Consider the following 17,389-nt stretch of genomic DNA (forward strand, 5'->3'; position numbering starts at 1 on the left):
AGTACTGAAATGTCAGTGATGTGTCTGAGATAATATATAAAGCAATACTTACTGCACTAATAGATATAACATGGTGATAATGCAATATAGAGAAGATTTTAACCCACCCAAGCTAATTTTAAACACTCAGCCACCAAACTGAATGACATTATTTAGGAGTAATCCCCATATTTGTGGATAAAATAAAACGTTTTCTCATGACTTTATAAGAATGTTCCACTGCTAAAAGGATAACAGTTTTGTTTCTTTTCCTTACATAATACTGAGACTGATTAAGTTGTAGTAATGAAGGTACTGTATACCTTTCCATTCTCAGACAGTTAAATGCTGATAAATAGACAAAAATGCAAAATAAAATATATTTTTACCTACTTTTGTAATCTTCATAAATAAGTTTGTTTTTGTTTTTTTACACACTGTGACAACAGGACCATCAGGTATGCTTGTAAACAGACCTTATGTGGTCACCATGATTGGCTGTCAAGCTGATCACATGACTAGGAATGACACTGATTGGTCCCTGATTGGTAATGAGGGATTCTGGTGACAGCATGACATCAGTGGCAGCTTAGTCTAGATTTTGAGTGTCTGGGCTCAGCCCTAAAGCATAAAATAATAAAGATTTAAAGCAGCCCTATCACACGCTGATATACAGTATGTGCAATACAAAAATCATTAAATGTATTTTAGATGCCCGAATCCATCCCTACAAGCTGGAAAACTATATAAGGTATGTTTGTTACATACCTAACCTCCATTTTGTCTACATCATCTTCTTCTATTTCAAAATGAGACTTCTTATTGTAACTACTTGGCTTGGTCACCTGTTAAAGAAGAACAAAATAAATAAATCTAAAATTATCTAATAACAGTACATTTACAAGTATTCAATAATTTTGGTCATTGAAATCTCAACGAAAAAAAGTGGAAGCAAAAGAAACATCTACTGTACAATACGCCAACAATATTCTTTGTATTAACTTAACTGTAACTGAAGTGTTATAACCCGAAGCATTAATTAACTCTAACCAGGAAGGTCCACGCCCAAAGTTTTGGTAATACAACCGATCAGATATTTTTGTCCCATGCTCCACCTCCTCCTCAAACACATAAGCCAATGAGTCAGAAAAGCAAACACAAATTAGGAGGAGAAGATGTTGAAGTGCAAGAGCAGGTGCATTCTGAATATTTTATCAAGTAATAATAAAAAACTCCAACTACCACATCACAATATTGCAATACAGCCAATATACCCAGCTGTCAGGAACCATGAATCAGACGGAGACAGAAAATGCAGTAAAAATCACACCTTTTAATATAGTGGTAAAAATGGTGCAAATAGTAAACGTAGTCAAAACATAGCCAGGGTTTGCTAATCAAAGCAGGTAGTCAGTGCAAGCCAGCAAATCATGAAGCCAGAGATAAGCATAGTCGGAGACAGCAAACTGTATCAGGAACCAGAAGGGATGTCAGCCAAGCAAGTCTTTAACAGGAACACAGCAGAGAATCTTCAGATATGTTGACCAAGGCGAAGGCATGGGAGAATTGAACCAGGCAGTTTAAATAGCCAGAAGGTGCTGGCTGACGAGCAGGAAATGATCACCAGGTGAGGCACTGTGGAACAATGAGTGCTGGCAATTAGCCGACAGCTGAGCACTGAGAAGGGAGGGCTGAGCCCAGCCCCGAAAGTAGCCTAGTGTTAATTATTAGTGATGTGGCTAAAAGGTTCTGTATAAAATAAGTTTTTATGTTAAAAATTGCTAGGAAATTAAGCTACTTTGTAAAAGATGTTAAACTATGACAAGTAAAGTGATAATAAAACTACAAAGTCTTGCTCTCTTATTTGCAGCCCTGGCAATCTAAACTCAATCAGATATAGTAGACATGTTTCTTTTCAATCAGATATATCAGATTTTACTGAGCCCAGGATTGTTTGCTGTATTTAGTTCTTCACTAAGTTCCCATTAATCATCATAATCAATGGACTGGTTACAGGGAATTGGCTATCATAGTTAGAGAGCTACCAGGGTGTCAGATAATCAGGGAGTGATCACAGTGTAAGGGGTCAAACAGTTTTCACGGTGTTAAAGTTTGAGAACTATCAGGGTATAGTGGGTCAGATATCTATTAAGGTGTCAGATGGTTAGAAAGCTATCATGTTATCAGGAGACAGAGAGCTATCATGGTATAAGGGGTCCGAGAGCTACCATGATATCAGGGGTGAGACAGCTCTCATGCTATAAGGGGTCACGGAGCTATCATGGTATCATGGGTGATAGAGCTATAATGGTTTCAGAGTCTAAGAACTATCAGGGTGCCAAGGGGTGGAGAGCTGCCAGGGTGATACACTATCGTATTGGAAAATTATATCAGCTTCTTTATTAAAAACTGCACGCAGATTTTCATTTAGACCAGAGCACAGGTGGTCATAATGGTCATAAAAGTTTCTCCATAAAGTATTTTCTTATTAACAAGTGGACCGTTTTCAGGCATGGAAGAAAATGGGCATCTTGTCCAATTCAGCCAATTAAGTTGAATACCTTGCAGGTTTCAAAGGTAGTCTTCAAAGTTTTATTGCAACTGTCCACTACCTGGTTGCTCAGGAGCAGCATCTTACAAGGATCTAGTAAGTGAAGTATCAGTATAAAAAATAATGGATCTTTAAAAAAAAGAAGAAGAAATTCAAAAACCAGACCCTCGATTAAACAATTTCCAGACATTATAATCATTCATCCTCAGCCACACTGCAGCAAAACAAATGAAGAAAACTTCTGTATACTTAAGGCCTCATGCACAGGGGGCATCTGTAAAGGCCACTCTGAATGCCAGAGTGCAGGAAAATGTTGCTTAAAAAAGGTGCCAAAATGCCATGTTGCACATGCATTAGACGCATTTAACATTTGAGCATTAATGCATTCTATTGGCCAGAATAATTATTTATACTGGCCATTGGAATACATTACTGTTCAAAAGTTAGACACGTCTAGCGTTTTTGCGGGTTTAGACGTATTGGAAGTGATTGTAAACGATCACCTTATAAAACAAACCATTCAGTTTAAAATAGAAATGAAAGGCAAACCATTTGTATAAAAAAAAATTATAAATACCCTTTTTCCCTTTTTTTATAAGTGATCACATTCCCTCTGTTCTCAGCTGCATAAGAGCTGAGGGAGGAAAATTAGCAGTACTCTGAACTTCCCAGTGAATGGTTGTGCAGCGGGGGCCTGTCAGGACAAGTCTGATTATTGGAGAAGAGTACACTGAGTGACCACGGTGTACTCTCCTGCTCAGTGTGGTCAGTTTTTAATAGGAAATCAGGGGGACTAGCAGTAACACCAGGAGTTTTATACAACAGAAGCAATACAAAGAGAACAGGATCAGGGGCGGACTGACTCACCGGGCACTTGAGGCACTGCCTACTGAGCTACTGAGCACACATGGAGGAGTGATGATAGAGGGGGGGGGAGGATTTATGTAGTTCATAGCATATATTGTAGTTTCTGTGTGGCATAGCTTAAGGTCCAGAAAGGCTAATCTGTCTGGGTCGCAGACATGTGTGAAGGAGAGGCCAAGCTGGTTGGAGTTGCAGTATGAGACGAAGGATTCTACCAGCGATTTTGATCCATCCCAAATGATGACTATGTCATTGATGTATCGTTCGTAGTAGATGATATTCTTGGCATAGGATGGCACCGACAAACATTGTGTTGTCAGACATTTTCTAGAATTTCACCAACAATCCACAGGCCTTCAAGTTTGGGTGTGGGAAATCATCTCCAAGAGCCTTCCGAAATCTGAACGGTTCCAGCACCTGTATGGTGCCAGGAGCTCTCAACAAGGATTTGGAGGTTCACTCTGTCTTATAATCCATTTCTCTGCATAAAGTCATCTAGAGCCTAATCCACTGGCCTATCTAATAATCATTTTCATAATTTCAATTAATTTTCACACATACAGTATTCACACTACTTACATTTACATTTATACATATAATGTCCTTTATTTGTATTTTTACTTGTATATTTTTGAACATGTGTTTTACTTTTTATTTTTTTTTATCTCTCTATATACACATGTATACATGTGTATGCATTCAAAATTCTCTATATAGAATTTTTGCACTTTTAACAGAACCTTTATGGCCATCCTCTGAATTTGCAAGACCCTAATCAATTTGTGCTGTACTTATCCCCTTTTTGGCTTATGTATTACCACTATCCACCATTAGAGAGCCAGCCCTATATCAACCATTTAATAGTTCCAGTCCCCTCTATACCAAATAGCTCTTTCTCACTATTCCATATAATCTTTTGGAATTTTGAAATGGAATTTCCATTCTTAAATCCATTTTTTATTCCTAGTATCCATGTACACCACACTACACATCCCCCTATGCCTTTTTCGCTGCACTAAAAATGTTACCTCCTGACCACCATAGCAGCTCGCATAGGACACTGGGTAATGTAGTTTCTCCCTCCTCCATGTCACCATAAAAATACTGCCTCATTCCATCATGATGCTATCACAGCCTGAAGGAGCATGCATACTCCGAACGCGTGCCTGGGGGCCCTGTGTCCCACATTCAGTGACGTCACAGCCGATGGGGAAAGGACTGCCAGCTTGACTTAGAGCCTTGGAAACCCCTGCAGCTAGCGAGACAGCAGGACTACACAGCGAGCCCCCCCCCCCCTTGTGACTAGCCTTTTTAACCCTTACCCTGTGAGTTAATTTTTATTTAAAATTTTTATCTTAATAAATTTATCATTAATCATTTTAATAAACTGCACTCAGATGAGCGCCACTGTTCTCCACATTATATATCTACAGAGCTGCTTCCTCTTCTACAGATGGCTGCACCTCTAGAGTGCTATATACACTTTTAACCCATCAAACTTGTTCTTAACCCATTCAAGCCTGAACTGAACTTTTCCAGGGTCCAATCCACCCCTAACTACTAGATTCAATTATCATAACCACCTTTACTATAGTTTTGTTTCCCATCCATCTGTCTCTCTCCACTATACCCCCCCCCCCCCTCTGCTCTGTAATATGCTCTGCTGTGCCCTATAATGTGCACTCCTACCCCCATGTGCCCTGTTTCCTTCAATGTGCCCTCCTGTGTGTCCCTTAATGTGCCCTACTCTGTGCCCCATGTTCTGCCCTGCTGTATGCCCCATAATTTGCCCTTTTCCCCCCATGTTATATGCCCTGCTGTGCCCCATAGTTTTCACTGCCCCCCCCTTACCTGTAATGTGTTCTGCTGTGCCCCATAATGTGCCCTTATGCCCCCTTGTAATGTGCCTTACTGTGCACCATAATGTGCCCCCCTGACCCATGTAATGTTCCCTGCTGTGCCCCATATTGTGCCCTACTAGCCCCCTGTAATGTACCCTGCTGTGCCCCATAATGTGCCCTGCTGTCCCCTCATGTAATGTATCCTACTGTGCCCCATAAAGTGCCATGCTGCCCAACCATATGCTGCTTTGCCGCCCCCCTGTAATGTGCACTGGTGTGCCCCATAATGTGCCCTGCTACTCCCCATGTAGTGTGCCCTCCTGACCCCCTGTGCTCTGACCTGCTTACTCCTATACTTTGCCATGCTTCCCCCTTGTGCTCTGCCTTGTTGTCCCCTTTTTACTGTGGATATTTTTTTGGTACATTTTGGAAATGTACCATAGTTGCCTTTTAATGTGAGTTTATTTTTCTTTATTTTCTTAGCTTATTAAACATTTATCTTAAACATAGTGTATAAAAATTCTGTGACAAACGCATTTAATGTGGACAGTGTAATATGTATGTGGGGCTTTATGCAGGTGTGGCTTGAGTGTGGACAGAGACACGGGGGTCCCATGATCTTCTATTTCCCTGGGGCCCCATAAGTTATCAGTCTGCCCCTGAACAGGATACTTTCCTACAAGTACAACAGTAGAACAGCAGGCACATATCAGGAATATGAAATGCTGGGGTAACAAACTCTTTAAGCGCATTCTGCATTTTTTTCTGCTCTTCAGCTCCTCATCTGAACACAGGCTTTTTTTTACAGGCTGAAAAAAAATGTTCAACGTTTGTATAAGTGCCATTTTTTTCAGCTCCATGTGCATGAGGGCTAAGAATGAAATGCACTGTGGAAGGAGGATGTTAGTAGAAAATAAAAAGGTCCAGCTCAATGTAGGATTGTATGTTGCAGGTGAAATAAAAAGGAAACTACCTGTGGCTGCTTGTGGCAGCTGAGCAATTTAGAATTTCAAAGTAAGACAGTTGGCAATTCACATGTGTAAGCCTCCAAACATTTGAGGTTTTGAGATTTCATTTCATCACCCCGCCCACATATATACCAACCTCAAAATAAAACACTTCATCAAACTGTGGGTTGTTCGTCTTCTTCTTGACTTTAGTTTTCTTTGACTCAGTCCTAAAATGACAAGAAAAACATCAGGGAAAAGAGACCGCAGACATATTATGCCAACACATTGTTAAAGCTTTAGCAGCAGCAACATCTATATAACACTGAGTACAATGCAATGTATAAAAAGACATAATAATCCAGATACAGATAAATACAACATATTGGAATGGTTTACAAAACGCTTCTATTTTCCTGAGCTTTGTTTAACATGTGAACCAAAATGAACCTATAGCAGTCCTTGGAATGTAAAGGGAAAGGTGTACAGCTGTTAGGTATGGAACAAACTATCATGGCATGGGAATGCTCTGTAGGCTTACCTGGAAGATTCTCTTGAAATGGAAGCACTGCCATTGGAGATTACCCCTATGTAGGTCTGCTGCGAAAAGGTTTCTTTTGGCTTGATTCTAGCCAAGAAAGAAGACTCTTACAATCAGCAGAGAATAAAACAAGAAATTGGACAGGGCTGCCAAGGTCAACTTTAATTTGCACACATGCAGTACCTTGTGAGCATCATGGAGGAAACAAATCGAGTATGAACAGGGAGATTCAGTAAATCAGAAAACATCTGCCCTTCTACTCTGTTCATATTTTATATGCATGTTTAAAGGTGAACTACCTTTAAAGTGAGGCTCACCCTACACTGCAAGGGTTACATACTTGCCTAGGGTATCAGTAAAAAAGCACATTAACCTACCCTATCCTTTGCTACTCTGGCAGCCAGTGTTCACTTCTCTCCATCGCTCCAGCTTGTGGACAGACTCGACATCCTCACTTACAATGCAGGAGTGATGGCCTACTTCATACGTGATGACATCACAGCTGTGACCACCTGCTGGAGTGCTGAAGAGAAAAGGCTGGGTTGGATAGGTAACATGGAAGGAGAAGTCTGCAGGAGTGAGGGATAGGGTAAGTAAATGTGCCCTACACTGGTACCCTAGGCAAAAACATGCAGGGGGAGCCCTGCTACAAGGGTATTTTTTTTCATTTTTTCATTTACAAGAGCATGTCGCTGGCCAGCAGATAGGAAGTTTCCACTTCAATGGCAGTATACTTGCTCCAGGACACTGACTCATGAGTAGTGAAGTAAGAATTATGTATTTAGCGGCATGATTTTTCTGGCCTCCAGAGATCTGAACATGTCTTAAATCCATGGAGATGTATTTTGTTAATGGTTTACAGTGAAGTCCTTTACATAAAAAGACAAAACTAAAGCTCCCACATTTAAAAATGGAATGATCAAATTTGGCAACCTCAAGTGGTGTGCCATGGATGTCAATAACCAAATAATAATTAACCATAAGCCTCTAAACCATTCAGAAGTTTTTTTTTGTTGTTTTTTTTGCCATACACTTACAGTAATAAGCTGCATACATCTAAGCATCTCTATTTACAGCATTTGTTAACAAAAGTAATGGAACTCCTATTTTTAACAGAATAAACACAAAGGTAAAAACAATATTCTAAATAATTGATATAACTATATTCAAATATAAAAAGCTGTGCAGTGGTTTCACATATCTAAATTTCAAGATACTCTACATGCCAATGTAAATTTGGAAAAGTTTACATTCAGGAGAAAGGGGAATAGCTGTAGAAGTCACCTGCATTTCAACAAAACAAAAGTATTATTCTGTAAGCTAAGCAATGCAAAAGTTTAGAGTTATATAAGCAATAAAATGTTGTGGTGACATTTTAGTAAGTATGGATTGTCGTTTCCTACATTATAACATTAAATAATTAAATGCTTACAGCCATGGCCAAAAGTTTTGAGAATGACGCAAATATTAATTTTCACAAATTCTGCTGCCTCAGTTTTTATGATGGCAATTTGCAAATACTCCAGAATGTTATGAAGAGTGATCAGATGAATTACAGTTAATTTCAAAGTCCCTCTATTCCATGAAAATGAACTTAATCGCATGAAAAACATTTCCACTGCATTTGTGAAGAAGGCTTCGGGGCACCCAAGAAAGTCCAGTAAACGCCAGGACCATCTCATACAGTTTATTCAGCTGCGGGATCAGGGCACCACCAGTGCAAAGCTTGTTCAGGAATGGCAGCAGGCAGGTGTGAGTGCATCTGTACGCACAGTGAGGCAAAGACTTTTGGAGGATGGCCTGGTGTCAAGAAGCGCAGCAAAGAAGCCACTTCTCTCCAGGAAAAACATCAGGGACAGACTGATATTCTGCAAAAGGTACAGGGATTGGACTGCTGAGGACTGGGTTAAAATAATTTTCTCTGATGAATCCCCTTTCTGATTGTTTCCAAAGAAGAAAAGGTGAGCGCTACCATCAGTCCTGAGACAGTAAATCATCCTGAGACCATTCATGTATGGGGTTGCTTCTCGGTCAAGGGAGTGGGCTCACACACAATTTTGTCTAAGAACACAGCCATGAATAAAGATTGGTACAAAAACATCCTCCAAGAGCAACTTCTCCCAACCATCCAAGAACAGTTTGTTGAGTTGCTTGGGAATAAAATATCTAAATTTTGGGTCCATGGCCAGGAAACTCCCTAGACCTTAATCGCATAGAGAACTTGGTCAATCCTCAAGAGGAGGGTGAACAAAAAAAACCCCACAAATTCTGAGACCTTATTGACAATGATTATGCAAGAATGGGCTCCCATCAGTCAGGGTGTGGCCCAGAAGTTGATTGACAGCATGTAAGGAAGAATTCCAGAGGCCTTAAAAAAGAAGGGTCTGCAAATATTGACTCTTTGCATAAACTTAATGTAATTGTCAATAAAAGCCTTTGACACATATGAAATGCTTGTAATTATACTTCAGTATACCACAGTAACATTGGACACAAAGATCTAAAAACACTAAAGAAGCAGACTTGTGATACTTGGATGAGGGGTAGTGGTGCTGAAATTAATCACAGCATTGATGCATCGTAATTCAGGTGTCCCCGATGCGGCATCAATGCTGCGACCGGAATAATCGATTGGCGGTTGACGTCATCCCGACTTACCCCACCCCTCCTGGGAGAGCGCTCCGAGCGTATAGCTGTCAAAATAACTGAGTCTTAATAAATCCTGTGTTACAGTCCATTAAGTACCCCTCTGTATGTGCTTTTTAAAAAATATGTAACTTTATACCGCATTTCCCAGAGCGTCCACGCCACTCATGTGACTGCCCGGCCCACCTCTCTTCTGGTCTGATAGCTGCAGACAGTGGGCGGGGCTAAGAATTTCCCACTGACATCAGGAGAGTTGTGAGAGGAGAGAGGAGAGACGTGAGAGGAGAGAGGTGGGGCGAGCTGTGCAGTCACATGAGCGGCGTGTACACATTTTGAGAAATGCAGTATGGGGTATGTACTTGTAGCTCGATATTTTTTAAAAAGCACATACAGTGGGGCACTCAATAGATTGTAAAACGGGATTTATTAAGACACAATTATTTTAACAGCAGTAAGTAGAGTACATATGAGTTTGTACTCTACTTACATCTGGTACTGACTCTGGTACTGACTCCCTGCTGACAGTCTGTCGGCTTCCCCGTTTGCACATTCCACTGTGTTAACTCCTAGTGTGCTGGAATGTGCAAACGGGTAAGCCCAGGGGAACTGTCAGAACAGAGCCAGTACAGTGAACCTCACAGGGCTGTTTGTCAGCTGTGGATTCTAATTCCTCCTGACCTCCCAGCAGCAGTGTTTTTTCCTCCTATGTGAAGCCTGTACCCTGTAGTGCACCGGATTAGTGCACTTTTAAGTTAGCGAGATTATTTCTAATGCAAACGGAGTTCCACTTGTTTTTTCTTTATTAAAAGTCAGCAGCTACAAAAAGTGTAGCTGCTGACTTTTAATAAAAAGACACTCATCTGTCCCATGGTCCAGCGATGTGGCCGCCCAAACCCTTCTGTTCTCTCCCCCAACTGTCCACAGCACCGGCAATACTACTGTGGGCACCCGGCTGTGACAGATTGCAGCTTCACAGCCAGGTGAGCATGTCTCACTGTGATGTCCTGAATGGCTGGGCAATCTTCTGGGACCTGTAACGTCTCCCAGAAGACTGCAGGGAGGGAGGGACCACCTAGGCGGCCTGAGCGGAAGTGGGAGCTGGGTATCCACTCCCCCCCAAAAAAAAATTACATTCCAATTGTGGCATGTAAGCGGGTCATACAGAAAGCACTATGACATCCCCAACCATAGACTCCAGGAGGAGACCATCACACCCCCAACCCTGCCATGTACACAGCAAAGGGGATTCCTCACCTGCAGGACTCCATGATGACCATCTTAACATCCTCCCTTTGATTCTTCCATCCTTCAGTTGCCCCCCCCCACACCCCACCACCACAATTTGTATCTTTGAACTCTTCCATCTTTCTGTTCCTATCCATGGATTCCTCCATCTCCTTCCCCAGACTCTTCCATCCTCATGTTCCTATCCATGGATTCCTCCATCACGATCCCCAGACTCTTCCATGCTTCTGTTCCTATCCATGGATTCCTCCATCTCCATCCCCAGACTCTTCCATTCTTCAGTTCCTATCTCCAGACTCCTCCAGGCCTTCCATTCTCTATCCATGGATTCCTCCATCCCCAGACTCTTACATTCTTCAGTTTCTACCTCTCCCTCATATCCTGGACTCTTCCATGTCCTTGTCCTGCTATATGCAGGGAGTGTCCTTTTTCTTTTTTTTAAAGCAGATAAAAGTTAAAAAATGGAGTTCTTCTAAATGCTTGAGTTTTTTTATGGAAACCATTGTCAGTAATCGTGATGTATCATGATGCATCGTGGAATCAAATCATATCGAATCGTTGACCAGATAATCATAATCAAATCACGAGACCAGTGAAGATGCGCACCCCTAGGGGTGGTCCATATAGAAGTATCCTATTCCAAACTCAATACTTTTTATGGCACATTGAAATTTTCCTAGCTTTATGCAAGTGAGAAAGTGTTAAATGTGTGAATGCCACTTTGGTTCATCAGGCAAGTCATATGAAAACAGCAATGGGTCCTGGATCTAGAGAAAACAACAGCAGTAGACTCATGCTGTTACATTACATATCGACCGAAGAAGGTGACAGTTCTTGAATTAGGCATAGATGCCATTTTCCCCTTGTATATCACAACAGCAGATGTCCATGCCACTGTGCAATATATGGTAAGTGAATGAACTGCCATTCCCACCAACAAAAGGTAGAAATACCAGTGCAAATGTTTGCCAGCGTTCTGAAAGTTTAGGTATAAAAGAATCCAGACAAAAAAGCCTGAAATAGTATTATAAATGTGAAACCAATCAGTTTGACATGCTTGACACAGATAGCTATTAAAACATCCCATTAGAATTTGCAGTATTGTGTTGCACACTTACCTTGTTGGACCCAGTAAAGTTACAGTAGCATAAGGATCACACTGGCCATTGACAATGGGGAGGCCACGGCACTCTAATACTCTGTAGAATAAGCATAAAAGTGTGTAAACATGTATCATATCAAATACAGACAGTTCCAAAAATCTGAATAGTACTACTACATACATACTACTTTTAACATACTAGTATCGCTATACCAGTAATCATAATAGGTAGATGTGGGTGGTCCCACTGCTAAGTCTTGCATAATTCATATACAATAAATAAAAACTGTGCCATATACATTAAACATTCATTACATGCATAATTGTTTATCCAATACTGTTACTGCACAATGACTCATTATATAGACATAAAGTATTAATAGCACTATGCAAGTGTATTTTTAACTCCAGTTCACCCAACAGGCCATACTTTGAGCATTATCCTCTATAGAAGCCCCTAATAAAATCACTTGGGCAAAATAAAGAAAATCTGGAAATCATAATATACGAGGATGCTTGTACACTGGAGCTGAGAAAATCTGCACTGTAGGCATCTAGAATGTTGCACGTCACTTCCACATAGGTTTGCAAATGTACACTACTATGATCAAAATATTATACACAGGGGGCCTTTTACTGTGTACTGGGTTGGGGTTTGCCTTATTAGGCGACTTAAACAGAATTTTCATCTTTAGCTTTAGAGCAAAATAGTTAAGGTAAAATGGAACTGCATGTACTTCATCTCAGTTTATTATTCCGGCTTCACATATTTGGAAAAATACTTTCCCTGTTAAAATGTCAGCATCTACAGGGGTAGTAAGTACTGATTTGAAGACATTTTTCTCTTCTTTTCAAAACAATGACAGACAAATTTGTATCTTCGAGTGGCTGCTCTATATTTAATATGAACCAGAGGATGTCTACTGTACTGTAAGTTAGGAGCTACCTAAACACTAAACTCGTCTCTGCCTGGACACAGACAAATAGGTTTGCAAATTATATTATCAGAGAACATGCTACTTTAGTGAACTGAGTAGAAAGTTTTAAGACCAGTATTGGGAAAATTAGATAAGCAAACCACGAAGGGCTTTTGCTGATGCACAAATATGAGTAAAGTATCGCAAAAAACTTTCATATCTAGATTTGCACAGCTCCTTTACTGGAGGACAGATATACACCTCAGCACATCTAACATTCCAAACTCAATGTACCATGACACCATATGACCTTCCCACAAGATCCTCTTTTTTATCATGCAACACAGAGGAACCTATGGTGACAGCTATCCTGGCACAACACACACACACACACACACACACACACACACACACACACGGTCGAATAAATAATATCATGAAAGACAAAGCAAAATACAATCATTGTGGTTAGAACTGGGCAAAATATAGGGTCCCTTTTAATCTCAAAACTTTTGTAACTGCTTCTGCTGCTTTGCCTTTAACATGAACTTTTGAGCCTTTTTAAACCTTTAAAATTAAAAATTGTGTTTTGCCTAAAAACAAATGCCACGTTATTTATTATTTAGAAAACCATCTTCTGTGGGTTTATCTTTTTTTTTTACATTTTTTATTTATATCAGGAAACAGGTCCACAAAGACCTCAACAATAGTACAATGAAAAAGACAATAATACCAATACACAGTATATAAATAAAGGTACATGTACATAGGTAGTAGCTATTAAGTTTCGTTGGTGGAACATCAGCCTTTTCCTATGTTGACAGGTGTTGGGAGGCCTAAGATATGGCTGGCGTTCTTGGTTATGTCTATTTTAAATATTATTTCTATAGATTCCTTATGCAAGACCCTATATACATGGGTCTATTTTGGTTTCCTGGTTGTAGTAAGTTAGGTCACCGTAGGCCCGTGGGCCCAGCTTCCTTTCATTTTTCCAAGTATTGAGAAATAGAAGAGAGTAGTAGTAGTTTGAAATGGAGCAGTGCCCTTAAAAAGCGGGAGAAGAGAGGGAGAAGGAGGGGGGGGGGTAGGTGGGTGGTACTGAGGGGGGGGGAATTATGGGGGGGGGATTCCTGAACATGGGCTCGTGTTTCTGCTCAGTGAATGCGATGTCCTTCAGGTGTGATATAACAGAATGCCTTTTAAGTTGGTGAAACCCCTCCTCTGAGGGCTTGTCCCTGTTCTGAATATTTGAATATATTCCATAATTGCCATGTCTTGGAGTATGCCTCTTGTCTGTCTTGGCTGGTAAGGATGAGGTCCTCCATTTTATTAATGTCCTCTATTTTTTGGAGCCATAGGTCAACGGTAGGTGGGCACTGTGATTTCCAGTGAAGTGGAATGCATGCTTTAGCTGCATCTAAAAGGTGGCGTACTACTGATTTTGTGTATACTCGTGTTGGGATGTCATTTGCATGTAGTAGGAAGTATGCTGGGTCATCTGGGACTTCGCGGTCTGTGAATTTTTGTATTATCCGGTGGACCTCTTCCCAGAAGCTCTTTATGCACGGGCAGGACCAGAAAATATGTAACAGGGTCCCTTTTTCCCTTTTGCAGCGCCAGCATAGGTCTGATGTTGTTGGGAAAAGTTTGTTTAGTAGGGCTGGGGTTCTGTACCAATGTGTAAGAATTTTATAGTTGGTCTCTTGGATTTTGGTGCAGATTGATGATTTATGTGTGAATGTGAGGATGTGTTGTTTTTTTTTGGTTGGTCAGGTGGCAATTTAGATCTCTTCCCCACTTATTTAGGCTTGGAAGTTGATAGTCTTCTGATGGTGTGATTAGCATGTTGTAAGTAAGGGAAAGAGTATGTAGTATAGTGCCCGTCTCCGTACAAAGCTCTTCCAAGGTCATGAGGGGTTGAATTGTGACGGTAGGAGGTGCTATGGTGTTGAGAAAGTGGCTTAGCTTATGAGCTCTCAGGAAGTCCAGTCTATATTGGCCTACCGGGTCAGAAAGTTCTGCAACCGTTTTCTATCTTCCCGCGTTACTGAAATGTGAGGCTTGAAATAGACCCAAATCTCTCAGGGCTCGGAAATTCATGTCTCTAATGCCCGGTTCAAAGTTGGAATTGCCTAGTATGGGGCGTAGTGGTGAGTCGCTGGAGGATAGGGAGGTCTGAGCTATCAGCTGTGCACATATTTTGGTGGTGTTGCCTATCAGCAGTTGAGTTTTAATACCTGAAGGTAGGTCTGCGTGGCACCAGGGTGCTCTATTCAAAGGAGTCTCGCTCTGTGCTTGCTAAATCTGTGTCCAAAGTTTGGTTTCTTTATGTCGGCACCAATCAATAAGTCTAATTAAGTGTACCGCATGATAGTAGGTGCGTATTTCTGGCATGGCTAGGCCCCCGTGTTGTTCTGGAAGGGAGAGTATCTTCTTGTGGAGTCTGGGTTTTTTTCCTGCCCACAGGAATGTTATGAATATTGAACGTATTTGTCTAAAGTACTCTGCGGATATATGTATAGGAAGAGCCTGTAAGAGGTAGAGAAAATTGGGCAAAATTGTCATCTTGAGAATGTTACAGCGGCCAAACCAATCTGTGGGTTTATCTTTGCTGAGAGCTTGGCATCACTGATTTCTGGGCCGTCCCTTCCTCTTTTACCAATAAACGGAACTTCTACTTAGCACAGAAGCAATCTCGCTGGACAGAGAGTACATGGAAATCAACCCCTAAGTTGGCCATGTACTGTTAGATTTCTTATATTCAGCAGACTTTTTTGTTGCAGGCTTACCAAAAGAAATAGTACAGATTTTTCCATCCACGCTAAGCAGTATGGATAGATGAATTCCCCTACTGGGCTATTGTAGCAGCGGTGGCTTTTTAGAATACTCATCTGATTGGATGCAGGCACTGTTCAGATGAAAAATTTTCAACAAGTTCCTTTGACAAAGGTAGATCAAACAATCAACTTTTGTTGAACAGAGTGGGGCCAACAGGGCCACCCGCTGAGTGAATTTCAGTTCTTTCATCAGGAACCATCCAAACTGCCGCCAGTTTATGGCCAGCTTTAGTATCACCAAGGAGGTGGGGGGGAGGGTTGGCTAACAAGATGTTGTCTTCTATTAGACAAGACTTTTACTTTCAAAAGTATAATACGGTTGTCAGGTTGATGAGAACGTCAAAGTTCACAACACCCCACCAAGACATAACAAATCATATATTTCAAAACAGCACCCTTTTGGTAGTCTTTTGCATTACTTAGTAAAAGTGCCTAAGGATTACAAACTTGCCAGATTTATTAAAAAGAGGTTGAGTATAATATGGTCCCCAAAATAAATCCTGAAAAGAATCATGCTCAACCACTTAAATTTTGGTATCCCAAGGCTTCAAAATTGTGGCAATATTAAAATATGAAATCCCTGAAGAAAAATATTTTAAAGTAACATATTACTCACTTTAGGATAATACATATCCATGTAAAAAATACAAACAAGTCTTAAATGGAGATCATTCAAGACATATGGTGATCACATGGAAGATTTGTTTTGGCTATTAACAGTGGGAAAAGCGCCTGAGAAAATTTCCCGTCATGCTTCAGAAGACTGACTTGACTGACCTGTGACTGCAGGAAAAATAAAGATGCCATCTTGTGACCACACAAAGTACTTTTCTTACCCAAAGAAGTTTCTTTTTTTGGGGGCTAAGCTTTGAAGTAAAACTAAAAAATAGATTTTTCATTTATCCAGATCTGTGAACTTTGCACCACTCTGCTGACCACACACAGTCAAGTAAACAGATTTCTAAGTTTATTTTTAAAAAGAATGGGGAAAAAATTTAAAAATCAATCAGACTTTTGTCCCGCATTATTAGAATTCTGGGACACCGTTCACGAGCAATGGAGCCTCACTGGTAAACTCACTAAACTGGTATTTATGGCCTGATGATAAGTGCATCCCCAGCAGTGCCCAGCATCGATGCTAGTCAGTGACCATTTGGGATGCCAATGTGTGCCCATCAGTGACACCGATCTGTGCCCATCAGTGATGCAAATTTATGCCCATCAGTGCCTACTCATCAGTGCAGCCATCAGTGCCACCCATCAATGCCCATCAGTGCCACCTATCCATGCCGCCTATCATTGCCCATAAGTGCCGCCTATCAGTGCCCATCAGTGCTGCTTATCAGTGCTCATCAGTGAGGCATATTAGTGCCTCCTCATCAGTGTCACCTCATCAGAACCCTTTAGTGCCGTCTCATCAGTGCCCATAAGTGCTGCCTCATCAGTGCCCATCAGTGCTCTCTCATCAGCGCACATCAGTAAAGGAGAAAAATTACTTATTTACAAAATTGTCTGACATAAACTAAGAAAAAAAAAATATTTTTGAAAATTTTTGGTCTTTTTTTTCGTTTTTTTAGCAAAAAATAAAAACCCAGCAGTGATTAATTACCACCAAAAGAAATCTCTATTTGTATGAAAACAAATGATAAAAATTTCATTTGGGTACAGTGTTGCATGACCGTGCAATTGTCATTCAAAGTGTGACAGTGCTGAAAGCTGAAAATTGGCCTGGGCAGGAAGGGGGTGAAAATGCCCAGTATTGAAGCAGTTAAAGTACTAAAGAAGATAAACATTATTTTATTGAAGAAGAAAGTTGTAAAATGAGTCTGGAGAACCTTTTCAGACTTTTACATAAGAAAATAGTGTTGAGCTTATAGATTTTGTCCATCTCTGCAATAAATGCATGTTGGCCCATGCTA

General features: G+C 40.7%; 1 protein-coding gene across 2 annotated transcripts in view; it reads right to left on the reverse strand.

Annotated features, from left to right (window-relative positions):
- The window catches only part of RASA3 (RAS p21 protein activator 3), a 299,770-nt gene that overhangs the window by 88,921 nt on the left and 193,460 nt on the right, over positions 1 to 17,389 (reverse strand). For both annotated transcript variants that reach the window (XM_073614731.1, XM_073614730.1), the window contains exons 6-8: positions 11,733 to 11,813; positions 6,340 to 6,412; positions 748 to 824 (exon numbers count right to left, since the gene is read on the reverse strand). In XM_073614731.1, coding sequence (XP_073470832.1) covers positions 748 to 824; positions 6,340 to 6,412; positions 11,733 to 11,813 — 231 coding nt within the window. The remainder of the gene's footprint in view (positions 1 to 747; positions 825 to 6,339; positions 6,413 to 11,732; positions 11,814 to 17,389) is intronic.

The sequence above is a fragment of the Aquarana catesbeiana genome, linkage group LG02 (assembly GCF_042186555.1).
Source record: "Aquarana catesbeiana isolate 2022-GZ linkage group LG02, ASM4218655v1, whole genome shotgun sequence".
Classification (NCBI taxonomy): Eukaryota; Metazoa; Chordata; class Amphibia; order Anura; family Ranidae; genus Aquarana; species Aquarana catesbeiana.